The 14,937-nt window shown below is 37.4% G+C and overlaps 1 protein-coding gene across 3 annotated transcripts in view; it reads right to left on the reverse strand.

Moving 5' to 3' along the window:
• Nucleotides 1-7,998: 7,998 nt before the first annotated feature.
• rabgap1 (RAB GTPase activating protein 1) overlaps nt 7,999-14,937 on the reverse strand; it is a 102,680-nt gene continuing 95,741 nt past the window's right edge. For all 3 annotated transcript variants that reach the window (XM_016483397.1, XM_016483395.1, XM_016483398.1), the window contains 3 exons: nt 14,821-14,892; nt 11,963-12,160; nt 7,999-9,025 (listed from right to left, as the gene is read on the reverse strand). In XM_016483397.1, the coding sequence (XP_016338883.1) occupies nt 8,903-9,025; nt 11,963-12,160; nt 14,821-14,892 (393 nt within the window). In that variant the 3' untranslated portion in view covers nt 7,999-8,902. The remainder of the gene's footprint in view (nt 9,026-11,962; nt 12,161-14,820; nt 14,893-14,937) is intronic.

Here is a 14,937-nt window from a genome sequence, read left to right on the forward strand (position 1 = left end):
CCGGGGCAGATGGGGACGGCAGTCATTTGAGCTGGTTCATGCGTGAGCCGGGACGCTGAAGGTCCTGTAGACTGAACCAGCAATAGAGCCATGTTTAGGTTTGGAATGTATTTATGTAGTAGAATGTACTTTCATAGAAGAGCTAACCATCTTTGTAGACACATCCAAATATACTGATATGAATTATTTACCTATATTATAAAAAAAAAAAATACTGATGTGATTTGTGTGTGTGCATGTGTTTTTTTTCTGTGGGTGCTTATGCCCATTTTTATGTTTATTTTTCTTTTATTTTTAACTTTCACGAGCATGGCAAATCCTTGCTTGCGTGCTCTTCCATGATTCTGTAAATACTCCTCTTCTGTCGGACTGCGAGTGAAAGCAGTCTGCGGGATTCAGTTATCCATTTCACAACTTTTATGTAACTTGACAAATTATATAAACAAAAAATTATCTAGATTTGAGATATTATAAAGGGTAACAATATAATGTGAAATGGTGATTGTGCACAACTTCTGTGAGCGAGCAGTGCTTGAACATGACAGCAGTAGATGTTTGCTAGCCGTGGTATCAAATTACAAACTATTAGTTGTGAAAATACTATAGTGGTTTGTCTGTCACTTTATTGCCATAATTTATGCTTTTAAAATAAAGTGCTAAATCTCTAAAAAGTGTAAACTTTAAAAAAAATAAATAAATATATAAAGACATTAATCTCTTTTTGATGTGTGGTGTAGTTTGTCCTGTGTCCTTTCTCCGATAAGCTAGAGGGCAGTAATGAGCAACAGCCAATAGACCTTAGTCAGGTTAGATGACATATTCAATTTAAAGTAGATGAAAATGAGGCTGTGAGGGATAGGCTTATAGGGTGTTTCTCAAACCGAAGGCTGCATATCGGCTGCCACGTCATCAAACGTCGCTGAAGGTCATCTCAATCGCAAGGAACTTTGGAAGGCAGCCTTCCTTTCGCGTCCTTCATTCAGCTGAATTTGAAGGATGCATGGGATGTATCTTTTGCTACCTTCAATCACCCACAATCCTTTGTACCCATTCCATTTCATTAAAATAAACTGACGAAAAAAGATTCAGTACTGAGCTTGTCTGAATTTATTATGACATGTAAGACAAAAATAATGTTTTAGGACATGAAAGCATAGATGTTATTTTTCGTTTTGGTGTAAATACTCACTAAACGCTAAACTGCCAATAATGTAAGCCACTGGGAGACTAGATGGCTGTGATTCATTGTATTGCATTAATAGAAAGTCAAATAATATAATGATTTGTAATACAAAGTATTTTTCCAAAACTAAGTTTTATTAGTATTTTCGTGCCGTGGAGGTGAGGGCGGGAACATATGTGACGTAGCCACGCGCACTTACTAGACTGTCTCATTCTAGCGTTTAATGCCGAGGAGGATTCTAGCCGACAAGCCTCTGAAGGACTGATCTAGGAAGGACACAGCCTCGGTAGGATGCAGACTTCCGTTTGAGAAGCACTCATAGAGTCTTTACAATGGCACACACCATATAAAGGTCCTAGATCACGTAATGTTTGCCAACTCGCAGCTTTCAAAGCTGTTTTATGGAGTTTTTTTTCTCCTGAAAGTGTTTTCGGAAAGACGTTTCATCAGCTGATTAATCAGTATGTTGTTAAACATCAGTACAATCCACTGAATGCACTGTACTTATATCCCTCACAGCCTCGATTTCATTCATCAAAAATTAAAAACATCATTACCCTGACTATGAAATTGCGAGTGGAAATAGCATGAAAGAAGAGTGAGGGAATGCTGGGTAAGCAAGGATAGCAAGCACTTAAACGACCTTGGGCCTGCATGGCCAACGTCATGTGAATTTGCGTTCTTGTGGACTTCATGGTCATTCACATTTAATTAAAAAAAACGCATCTCTAGGCCTTTCGTTTTTAAACACAAAAAAGCGAGATGGGGGAGTGGATTGGAAAAAAAAGGCCTAGAGACGTGTCTTTAAGTTGGACTTATTTTAACTTGCATTTTTAAAAGACTGTGTCTTGTGTTAAAAGACACAAGAACAACGGTCTAATATCCGTCTAACGCATGTTAACAAAAAAAATTTAATAAATATAAAAGAATCACTGTGGGATGCATATACGTGTTCTGTGTGAAAGTGTGAATGGTCTTTCATAATCACTACAGTGTGTACATGTCCATTAAGTCCACAATGACAATTTGTCATTTTAGGTTTCAGAAGAGTGCTCACAAGCGCCCCCTTTGTGGCTGCTACATACCTTCAATGTGCACTTCTACCAAGCCCACACTGAGGTGAGCTTTGCAACACACTTGTACCTTATGCTGATTTCACGGCACGATTTTCAAAATCATCGGATCATCGTTGTTTTCACACTGCACGACTATCTGGGGTAGCATTCAGTTGCTGCTGTGTTCACATTGCACGATGGATCGGCGACAAGAGGTTATACACTGCATGACTTTAAAATAGGAAGAATCGTCGACAACTCTGTCTGGTCCGCAAACTACTTTTCACAACCAAATGCACACGAGAAGTGATAAGGAAGTAACGCAAGATCACGCGTGAGATCAGAGCTGTCGCACAAGACTGGAAATGTTTGTAAAATGGTAGCCTGCAAGAATTTGGCAATACAAATGGTCTGTGGGGTATGATTTGCAGTGAAAGGGTGAGAAAGAAAAAAAAAAGATTATGGGAGAGGAAATGGTTGGGGAGAGTTGCTGGTATTGTGGTCTATAACTCCTCCATGAACTTCCCGCTGCTCTGTTTCTTGCTCTCTCTTTGGCTGTTGTCATCGTCGTTGTATTTTTCAGTCAGAACTCATTTCACACAGCAGGATTTTGAATCGCAGACAGGTCCAGATATTTAGCATGCCAAATATTTCATGGGCATCGCAACACGTCGGCGGTTCTCTCAGATCACGTCATTGATAATTCACACTGCGTAATTGTCACTCACATGAACGAGCACCGATTTGTCTCAGATTTCAGGCATTTGTGGGAAATTCGCAAAACCTGTCGGCGAGTGAAAATCGGGGTTAAAATCGTGCAGTGTGAACTCGGCATTAGAGTCAAAGAGAAGAGGGAAAGGTTTGGACAATTCCAAGGACCCTAATCAGAGAGGGGGCTGAACCCCATAAAACAACTTCTAATGAGGGGGACAACCCACCACCCGGATCATGATAGCAATTTATTGGGCCTGAGCCAATATAATGTCAAGAAACCCCTGCATTAAAATTGTGGACTTGGAAGAAAGGCTGCAAGAGTTGGGTGCCATTTGGAACAGGGCCATTCTTCTGTGCAAATCAGTGCCAACAAATGTCCACAATTCCTCAATGTTGTTGCATGAGTTTGTGCAAGAATGTAATTCTGGGATAATAGTTGACTGGGAAGAAACGGATATTATAATTAACTCAGTCTGTGATTAGTAGCGTAAAGTGCTCACCATAAAATTGATGTCTTTAAATATGAGAAGGGCGACAAGATTCTGTCTTGCAGCAAGGGCGAAATTACAAGCGATCTGAAGAATGCAAATCCATACAAATCATCTCCATCAAGGAGCAAACAGTCCCGTAAATCAAACACTGACTGGAGTGTATGAAATACCATGAGATTACATGGCATCAGTGATGTTTTAGGAGTTTGATGATGGCAAACTGTAGCCCAGTCATTTGATTGGTTTGGAATTGCAAGAGTGACAAAGTGCTTTCAACTCAAAAGGATCAAATAAAGGAGTTTGGGATGTCTGTGTGATAATGTTTGGGTTTGAAAGGTTTAGTCTAGTCAGTCTCTGGTAATCTACACTTGGGTGGAAAGAACTTTCTGGGGGCACTGATGAAATGATAGGGGTCCGGTTACTTTCGGCGTCACAGGTGGGATAAAACATCTCTTGCTCCCCATCTCACAACGCTTTCACTGATTAATCAGGATCTTCTGTGGCCTACAGCCAAGTTCTTGCTTTACACGGATCCTTCCACACTAAAGTCGGGTCTGAGGTGGAAAATGGACCAGGAGCAGACCCATATGACTGGCCTCATGAGCCATGGTGAGGTAAGACCAAGTATTTGAGCATGACAGTGGACATAATACATGTTGACAGAATGTAAAAGATCCCAGCTGTTTATTGGACACCTCTCATCTGGGAAAACCATTGCAGGTTTTTTTCTGCAGCTGTTCCTCGCCTCCATTGGAAGCTATTTTCGATGACTGAGCAAGCATAACACGAAACCTGGGCAGAGCTGGAGGCACACTAGGGTTGGGTTGAGGTACTTAAGCACAAACCAGCCAGACTCAGGCTAGGGTAAATGAGTGCTTTCAACGTTCCCCTCGTTCCCTCTCCTAACACGTTCACCAACTTGTGACAAGTGAGCTGTTTGGTTTCATCAGCGATGATGTTTGGGTTTGTACTGATGCCAGGTAACTCCCAGTAACAGGATTCCCAAACTTGCTTAGCACATCATCCCAGGGTGATAATTTTACAGGACCACGTGCTATTTAAAAACTTTGCATGCCATGCTTATAAACAGGCTTAATGATATTACAAGACATGCTGTAGGACAGGGGTGCCCAACCCTGCTCCTGGCGATCGACTGTCCTGCAAAATTCAGCTCCAACCCTAATCAAACACACCTGAAGCAACTAATTAGGGTCTTCAGGATCACTTAAAAATTAAAGGCAGGTGTCTTTGATTAGAGTTGGAGCTAAACTTTGCAGGACAGTCAATCGCCAGGAGCAGGGTTGGGCACCCCTGCTGTAGGACAACCATTTCACTGTGACTACTGACCTATTTGCTTGTCAAATCAGTGGTTAGTTTATCAAAGCTGGTTAACATATTAAGGAAATTAGAGACTTCCTTGACGCAATGTCCAATAGCTCTGACATTTGTATACAATTGTTGCATTTCATCCCCTAGTGGCATTCACTTTCAAATTGGTCACGAAACAACCTTACCTTCCACTTATTCACAATGGAAAAATTAATGGTTTTTTTAATGCATGTAATGAACATATGAATACATCCACACAAAACAAATAATCAGTGTAAATGATTAAATAATGATTTACTCCATAATTATGCATAAACGACATAATTAGTGTTTAAAGAAGAATGTTTTACCTTACGATATTAGTTTCAATTAGAATAGCCTACATCACATCCAGTCAGGTGGTCAAATAAGGTATGGCCACAGAAATTCTACATATGCATATGGTTGGAACTTCACGCAACTCTACTCTACGTTGAACATGAATGATTTCCAGTCTGTTGCTTGTTTGTCAGAAATGGTGGAATGGTGACTTGATGTTACGTGTTAATGTTTCCTGACTGTCAGATGCCAAAACCAAATGACAAATAGTGCTAATATACACTCATGGTGTGCTGTACTACTACAGAAAATCATGATCATAACCTTTATCTCCATACCGAAATCTCAGATGGTCAGACAGTGATTCGTCCTGAATTAAAATATTGGTGCCAGGAAAGATAACTTTTTAAAAGCTTAGCTTAATTTTGTGATATGAATAAATAGTGCTAATCCCTTATGGAAATTAACCAGGTTTTATTATAGTAGAAGTGTAGTAACCACGTTTGTTTTTTTGGCGGATTGATTACCATTTGAATAACCAAAGTTTTACTACAAATATACCATGATTAACTATCGTTATTGTAGCAAAACCATGTTTAGTTTTTGGTTGCTATGGTTTAACTGTAATAACCATTTATTTATTTGTTTGTTTGTAGTAAAACCATGGTTAATTTTTGTAAGGGATAGACGGCTATTAAAACAGCATTCTTAATTGAAACGAGTAGAGACTGGAGCCGGAAACAGTATTACTACGTCACGACTGAACAAGCGGATTACAGCCTCGTTGCAGCTGTGGAGTGAAGGACAGCTTTCAGCTTCAAAGTAAGGTGCACGGTAACGCACATAAACTCCATTATTCATCTAATCATAATCTAAATAACATTTCACACCGCGATTGACTGCTTTTCAAGTGAACAGAGCACAGAGGAACGCGTTCGCACGTTCACTGTTGACTTTAATTTGCTGGTACATCTTGTTAGTTTTGCAGAGTATGCTAATGTCTGTTCTTACGCTGTGAATAATGTGATTTTTATTATTTTTTTGTTAATATAAACTATTCCAGGCTTTCGTGAGTCACGTGTTCTGTTTTATTCAGTTATGCCCTCTCTATCATTGATCCAATAACGCTGGTTTCAGTGTTTGCGGGAAGTCAAGTAGCTTAATAAGTGTTTTTAATATATTCATAAATATTCTTTCAAGACCAGTGCCAGCACAATAGCAGGATTTCTTTATTTGCCATCCAATGAGCAACTTAATGTTTGGCCTACTGGGTGACTTTAGTTCATATTCATGAGCACATTAACATCGCTATTAACAAAATTATATAATTATATATTTATCAAAACATAATGTATCTTTTTTAATGTTGATTAATAAAATGTTCATTTTAGTTATTTAATAAAAATAGAGCTGTTCATTGTTAATGTCAGCTCAAGTCTGTTAGATAATATTAACAGACAACTTTTAATGCTAATCGTGTTAGTAAATGTTCAGATTATGATTATTAAATACTTTAGAAGTATTTTTTGTTCATTTTAAACTAATGCTAATAAATAGAACATTGCTGTAAAGTGTTACCTTATTTCAAATTGTATAATTTGTCATCATTGTACTCGTTGCGATGTTTAATATGAAAGTAATTGTAATTTCGTTAATTTTTAAATGTGTCTCGTGGTCATGATGATGATGTTGGAGCAGTCACATATCTGCTGGCTTTATACTTATATACAACTACACAGTAAGCTTAAAAAAATAGCCTAAAGTCTGCAGAGCTTTTCGGGGATATTATAAGAACCAACATTCTTACTAAATTACCAATTCTTCTCTGATAACAGAATGTCATAAAAATGTAAGTACTCTAATTAGCAAGTAGCATGTTTGAGTTACCACTGATTACACGGCACGTAAATATTAAAGGTGGGGTAAGCGATTTTTCAAAAACACTTTAGAAAACTGATTCGGGCCAAATAGCAAAAAAAAAACTTGTAGCCAATCAGCAGTAAGGGGCGTGTCTACTCATGATGTGGAGGAGAGAGCGTTCAGTCCGAGCCGAGCGACAGAAAGATAGAGATGGTGGATAAAAAAACAAAAGAGGAAAATGTCTGCGGAACAAAAGAAGGCTTAAGGCAAGAAGTAGGACCCGTGTAAATATCGGATCAGCTTTCAGAGCTGGAGAGCACTCAAGGAGCAGAAGGCCTGCGATCGGACGCCGAGGTTGCTTTGTTTCTTCTCGATAGGTCAGGGATTTGTCATGTCGTGCCACGCCGCATCCAGTGTAGACCATGTAGATATGTATATATTAGGGCTGCACGATAAATCGCATGCGATATTTAATGCGCATCTTGTCAGTAAAGCCGGGGTAAATGTTACAGTAGTTTCCAATTAAGGTGATCAGACCACTGTAAATCTTTGATGACAGTTGTTTAAATGTGATGACAGCAGAGATACTATGTTAAAATAATTTAATCTTTTGTGAAAAGTCACTGAAGTCTTGACATAAACTGACTTTTTAATGTTGATGTTTTGCAAAAGTGCCATAAGCCCAATGTTGTGAAATCATAAATGAGACCAGGAAACAATTAATAATGCCAAAACGTAAATGCTCAATGACTTAGTTCAAAATGATCTTGTGAAAATTAAAACAAAGAACAGACACCAGACCAGAGGAGACGTGTTCATAGGTTTATACTGAAATTCATGGAGGTTTACACAATGCTTCCTACACTATTACCATGTCCACACGCATGTAATGCTGGGTAAAAGGTACATTTGGCATGTAATGATCAGACAGCAGTTTGAAATTCAGACAAAAGCAAAACATGAGTAATAATCTGTAGCACAGTACAATTAGGCAACATTAGTAGAGTTACCAAAGTTGAAATATAAAATTAATCCAAAAAAAAAAAGCTATTTACAACCCAGTGCCTTTTAGAACGGCCTCATTTGTCTTCTTTAACAACGACAATATCTCTAGCAAGCCTGATATTAATATAAATATGTCTGTAAGGTGCAAACACCTTCCCCACAGAGAGTCCGTTACACAGTGACTGCCGCAGGTTTCTTTACCTTCAGATGTGCTTGCCGATCAAAGCGTGTGCTCACCGCGTAAGTGCTTCCTGCTAGTCATGATGAACAGCTACTGTAAAACCTTTCGCATACACAAGCAGACTTAACAGATCTGGTTGTGTATGGCTTCGCATATATATAATGCCTGTATCCCATCATATACCATTCACTTGTTTTGTTAATATCAGAAGGGCGCCAGCTAGTGGTTTGAGGAGGAATCTAATTAAAAGTTCACTGTACAGTCTATGTACAGTGTGCTACCAACTTCTTGTTTTAGTTTTCCTCAGAACCACAATATTGGCCAACACATTCACACACGCACTGTACAATAAAAGCAGACCTCAGTCGTACACATGCACACAATCAACACATTTGCCCTCTTATTACAATAACGAAAGTCACGCTAGAACGTAAGCTAGTTTTCCGGCAGCACTCGTACCGTCTGTTGACTTTGTGCAAGTAGTCTTGAGTAGGACAGCAGATAGAAATGTTAATATCCCCCAGAAGAGCGTTTTTGGTCAGCTACATGCCCCAGTCGTTTAACATCATCAGTAGTAGAAAGACTAGCGTTAAAGTCTTTTTCTTTCAGTAAGTACTTGTGTTTCAAATGGGGTAGCTGGTACCCTAGAAGGAAGGTTTTTGTTTATACAAAAGGAGAGTTGTTCGCACTGTTCCAGCTGTGGGGGGCGAGCCGGATGGGGGGAGATGATGGGGCTGGAGTGTTTCGTCTCTGGAAGTGTGTCTTGTTAGACGCTCTCTTTGCCTTGAGCTCCTGTCACAGTCTTGATGGAGCTTAATGTCCTGTTGAACCACGTCTTTTTGGCGGCTTGGACTTCGTTCAGAGCCAGACCCAGATGATGCTCCAGGTCCTAAAGACAGGAAGATGTTTACTTAGTGGGGACTGTTTCATAAAACAAGTTTACCAAATAAGCCAGGCTTATTTCAGTTAGTCTAACTTTTATTGTCACATGATTTGATTTCCGAAAGCAAATTTTTACCATAGCTCAAGCTGAGTCACTGTGGCAACTTATGCTGGGAAACTAACCTGGTCCGGAGTTCCTCTAACACTGACCGATAAGAAGGCAATGATATTACCACTGACTCTCTCAACATACAATTATTTGACTTTATTATCAGTCCAGAAAAATAAAAGTATACGAAAAAATTCATTTAAGTTGCATCAAACATAAAAGAAAAAATATAGGCTACAACCAACTATATTTAATGTATTGTGCCCAAAATTTAATGACCTTTTTTTGATATATGAAAGATATATGAAATGGTTGCTACTTGCGCATTCAGTTGATCAGCAGTTTCTAGCGATGCAGCCTTTCTCTCTGATTTTATGACAGCTGTACTTTTTATGGTTATTAGTAGAACATTAAAACATTACAATCTAAAATTGCTCTTTAAAGCACTTTTTAAAAGTTAAAAGTCACAAAATTAAATGAAAAATTATAGAAAACAGACTACATTTGAACTAGTAAGAGAAATACTCAACTCATTTGAACTAGTAATTAGGGCTGTATTATCTCTTACATTTGATTTAGTTACTGCTATCATAAAAAAATACACTTATATGTAGGTTTAAAATTCACATTTAATGTCCAACAACAAATATTTTAGCAAAATGTATATTTTACTCAGAATTATTGATATATTATTCGTTATTATTATAATATATTATTAATATTGTAATTCGATATTAATTCATTCACTCGTTTGACATTAAGGGCTGTTTAAGTATAAGCGTGCACATCAAATAATCTTGACTCATTGAACATGGATCGAATTATTGAGATTGGCTGATTTGAAATTGTCGTTTATGGAACCGTTTTTGCCCAGATTGATTTGTTAGGTTATTTCAAGTCAGATTTTGGACTTTAATCCCTGCTTTTCTTAGCATCTTTTATGAAACAGCCCCCTGGTCCTCTAGCTCACACCTGAGGTGAAATTTAAAACTCTACAAACTTTGCCCATTGGATCTCTCAAACAAGCCTAAAAAAACTATTGGTACTTATTTAGGCTAAATCTTTAACCTTGTTACTTGCAAACACTAACAATTTTTATAGGTGTGAGTATACTGTTAAAAAGTTTGCTAATATTTTGTTTTTGTGACAAGTCTCTTATGCTCACTACGGGTGTGTTTACACAACAACAATTTTTCCTTTGCAACAAACAAACGTTTTTCCTTTGCATTTTAGGTTTCACGTATAGACGACAACATTGTCAAAATGATCCCTGTCCACATGAATCTGTGAAAATGACAAAAAAAACTCTACCACTAAAACTCTATAAACACTACACGTCTACACACATACCTATAGAATAAACATAATACACATGCGTATGACGTCACTGTTTTCACAAATTCACATTGTTGTAGTTTACACAGACAATAACAGAATCGTTTTCAAAAACTTGCACTTTGAAACATTTTCAAAAGTTTGCATTTTAAGGCCACCAAATCGACGTGAACGACCATGTAAATGTTTAAATAATTTCTGTGCGCTTTATTTCTCTCCAAATTGGCTCTGTTTGTGTGTCCGCGAGTCTATGCGCTGAGATGAGGAAGCGCCTCCCCGCTTATAACGTGCGTTTAAAACACACAGCAAACATCTCTAATGACTTGCAATGAAAAGCAGTTCTAAACCTGTTGTCCAAAAAAAAGAACATTTAATTACATTTTTACTCCATAACATCAGTCAAATGTTTGAAATAACTTCCTTTTGTGATCTGCTGAGGCTTCTTATCACAGAATGTGGCAGAACATATATTCTATACTGTAATAAAGTCGATTAGCAATAGATTATAAACATACTTAATTATGAAAACACCCGAGATGGCTTGAGGAACACAGAAAAACCACATATTGTTGCAGTTGTGTTTATTGTCTTCATGTTTCATCAGTTCGAATGCTTCTATCTATCTATTTATTCAGTTACAGCAATAGCTAAGGGATTTCCTGTTGAGTCATTTGTTTTTTACTCCTAACGAGTCTTGCATGTGGACTTTCTGTGTGAGGGCTCACTTGGGCGTTGAGTATGAATGAAACACAAATCACATGTGTTTGACGCTATGTACTTTTCGTTTTGAAATATCATGGTTATCACCAGTACTGGCATATCACAACACCCCTAGTGTAAATGAATGGCCAAAACGCATAAGGTTCTCCATTTTTAGTTGTTAAAATGGACCCTTTTTATTTGATAAATATACAGTAAAAATAGTAATATTCTGAAATGTTACACTTTAAAATATACTCTAATAAAAAAAGTTATTTTAGAATGTAATTTATCCCTGTGCTGCAAAGCTGGATTTTATAACAGGCACTTCATATGAAATGATTACATTTCATATTTAAGTAACTAATTCAACAGGTTTGTAACATTTTGTCTTTTAATCAAAAACATTGATTGGACTGAAGACTCTGAACTCCCTTTTGCCCATTTAAAGGACATACACTGGTTCAATCACCCATCAGTGATGAAAGTCCAATCAAAGCACAGTGTAAAAGTTTACCAGTTTTCTAAATAAAGCCACATTTCTAAATGAACACATTGAAAATTGTTGAGTCTGTGAAAGAACTGTGAGAAGATGAAAGACATGGAACATCCAAATACAGCAGTCAACATTTGAAGTGGATCAAAAAAGTTCATCAAAGTTGTCAGAAGACGAGAACGCATTTTGGTTTTAGGACAACTTTGATGAAAGGTTTTGATCCACTTCAAACATCGACTAGTGTACATTTTCATGTAATGTGTGGTGATGTCTGGGATCAGGTAGGTGTTGAGTAGTTGTGGTACCTGGATCTTGCACTCGGCCTCCACCAGCTGTAGCTTGGTCTGCGCCAGCTCCAGCTCCATCTCTCTCAGCTGGTTCTTCAGCGCCTCCTTCTCCTCGTCTGTGTCCTCCTCACTGCCCTCCTTAGAAGCGCTGAGCACCTTCAGACGGCCCTCCTTACTGAAGAGAATGCTGCACTTCTCACAGCCCTCCACCTTCATCTGTACAGATGCACACGTTCACCTCGTAACCCTTCACCACAAGCCTGGAGATCACCACGTTAAGCTGCTTTGGCTGATTACAGGCGTAACTCTGCTCACAATATCAGCTGCTTATTAACACTAAATAAAGCCCAGCAGGCTGAGCAGGACAATCAGCATAAAATGATGAGCAGCTTTTTGTATATTATCTTGCTTATTACAAGGCTATCTACCAAATAAATAAAAGACATGCAACTAAAATTTCTGTGTAAGAATGACACGACTGAATGAGCACAAAATGTGAGTGTGGATTAAATTCTCTCAAGTGAGATCTGAACAGGATATTTTGAATGTGTGGCTGGTTCTGTCCATTTGAAACGTTGTTAGCAAACCCATTGTCAGAATAATCTTGTAAGTCAAAAGCACTGAGGGAAAACTGAACATCAGGTTACAGTATATGAGTGACCATATCATTATGTGACAATAGTACACTTGTTTTAATTGTTGTATGAGTTCGATATTGTTAGCAGACATTGACAGACATTGCTCTGGAAGAGTTGATTCGGACTGGTCAATCGCAGCATGCTGTGGTCAAATATTATTGCATAGTGACACTAAACAGTATAATTGATTGTCATGATTTACAACAACTGTGCAAGTTTCTTTGAGATCTTTCTCACATAAAATAGCTATATAATTCATTTATAGTTGTGAAACATTGTAATTTTTAAGGCAAGATAATCCAGGTGAGTAATGTAAAAATGAACTGATAGACATCACCATACGTCCCCAGTTGATTAAGCTAATTACATAAAACTGCATCTAATTAAATATGCACTAATTTGCATACATTTCCAGATCATAACTCTGAATAATGGATGAAACCTTCAGAAGACAGGTACAGAATAAAAATGTAAAGTGTGGTGTATGTAAGCGCTACTGAAGTAAAGATTTCTGAGGTGGAGACCTCAATAAAATAAACACTTAAAAGTGTACCTTGGGTTTTTCCAGTAGTCTATAACATTATGAAAAGCCAAATTGCCCAAAATCTCAAAATTGACCAGTGCATAAAAAAATCATTGTTTTTGCTTGTAGTGTCTTGCCTTAAATGTCATGTTAGGTTAAATGCTATGTCAGTTTTATTTATTTATTTTTTATATTTTTAAAAACTATATTATAATGTTTTGATGCCTGACTTCAATAAAATTCAAGATTTAAATCTGTATGTTAGTGCTTTATATAAACACAAACACACACATATTGTTATATATACAGGTACATCTAAAAAAATTAGAATATCATGAAAAAGGTCAATATTTTTTGTCACTCATTTCAGAAAGTGAAACCCATATATTATATAGATTCATTACACATAGAGTGAAATATTTCAAGCCTTTATTTCTTGAAATTTTGATGATTATGGCTTACAGATAATGAAAACCCAAAATTCAGTGTCTCAGAAAATTAGAATATTACATAAGATCAATAAAAAAAGGATATTTTAAACAGAAATATCAGGCTTCTGAAAAGTATGTTCATTTCTATGCACTCAATACTTGGTTGGGCCTCCTTTTGCTTGAATTACTGCATCAATGTGGCGTGGCATGGAGGCAATCAGCCTGTGGCACTGGAAGCCCAGGCTGCTTTGATAGCAGCCTTCAGGTCATCTGCATTGTTGGGTCTGGTGTCTCTCATCTTCCTCTTGACAATACCCCATAGATTCTCTATGGGGTTCAGGTCTGGTGAGTTTGCTGGCCAATCAAGCACAGTAACACCATGGTCATTGAACCAGCTTTTGGTACCTCTGGCAGTGAGGGCAGGTGCCAAGTCTTGCCGGAAAATGAAATCAGCATCTCCATAAAGCTTGTCAGCAGAAGGAAGCATGAAGTGCTCTAAAATTTCCTGGTAGATGGCGGTGTTTTGAGGTAATTAGCTGATTAGGGTGTGACACCAATATTTCCAATATTTAACTTTTTCACAATATTCTAATTTTCTGAGACACTGAATTTTGGGTTTTCATTATTTGTAAGCCATAATCATCAAATTTCAAGAAATAAAGTCTTGAAATATTTCACTCTATGTGTAATGAATCTATATAATATATGGGTTTCACTTTCTGAAACGAGTGACAAAAAATATTGACCTTTTTCATGATATTCAATTTTTTTGAGATGTACCTGTATATATATATATATATATATATATACAGTGGGTACGAAGTCTTGAAATATTTCACTCTATGTGTAATGAATCTATATAATATATGGGTTTCACTTTCTGAAATGAGTGACAAAAAATATTTACCTTTTTCATTATATTTTAATTTTTTGAGATGTACCTCTGTACATATGGTAACAATTTATTGTAAGGACCAGTTCTCACTATTAACTTATTTAAATGCATATTACTAGCATATTGGCTACTTATAAAGCACATATTAATGTCTTCTTCAGCATGACCATATTTTAAATCCTTTAATCCACCCCATACCTAAACTTAACAACTACCTTACTAGTTATTATTAAGCAGCAAATTAGTAGTTTATTGAGGGAAAACTCTTAGTATTGAGTAAATATGTGTTCCCTAATCTAAAGTGTTACCATATATATAGATCTTTTTTTAAAAGAATGCATTGCTATATCAAGCCACAATCTGCTGTGTGTGTTTGAGTCATCACCCACCCGGATCTTCTCCAGCTCTCCTCTGTTGGCCGTCTGCTGTTTCTCCAGCCGCTCGCTGAGCTGAGAGCAGATCTGAGACACAAACACACAGAGGTCAAGGGTCAGCAGTGCTCTGGC

The sequence above is a fragment of the Sinocyclocheilus anshuiensis genome, unplaced genomic scaffold, assembly GCF_001515605.1.
Source record: "Sinocyclocheilus anshuiensis isolate Anshui unplaced genomic scaffold, SAMN03320099.WGS_v1.1 scaffold838, whole genome shotgun sequence".
In the NCBI taxonomy this organism is placed as follows: Eukaryota; Metazoa; Chordata; class Actinopteri; order Cypriniformes; family Cyprinidae; genus Sinocyclocheilus; species Sinocyclocheilus anshuiensis.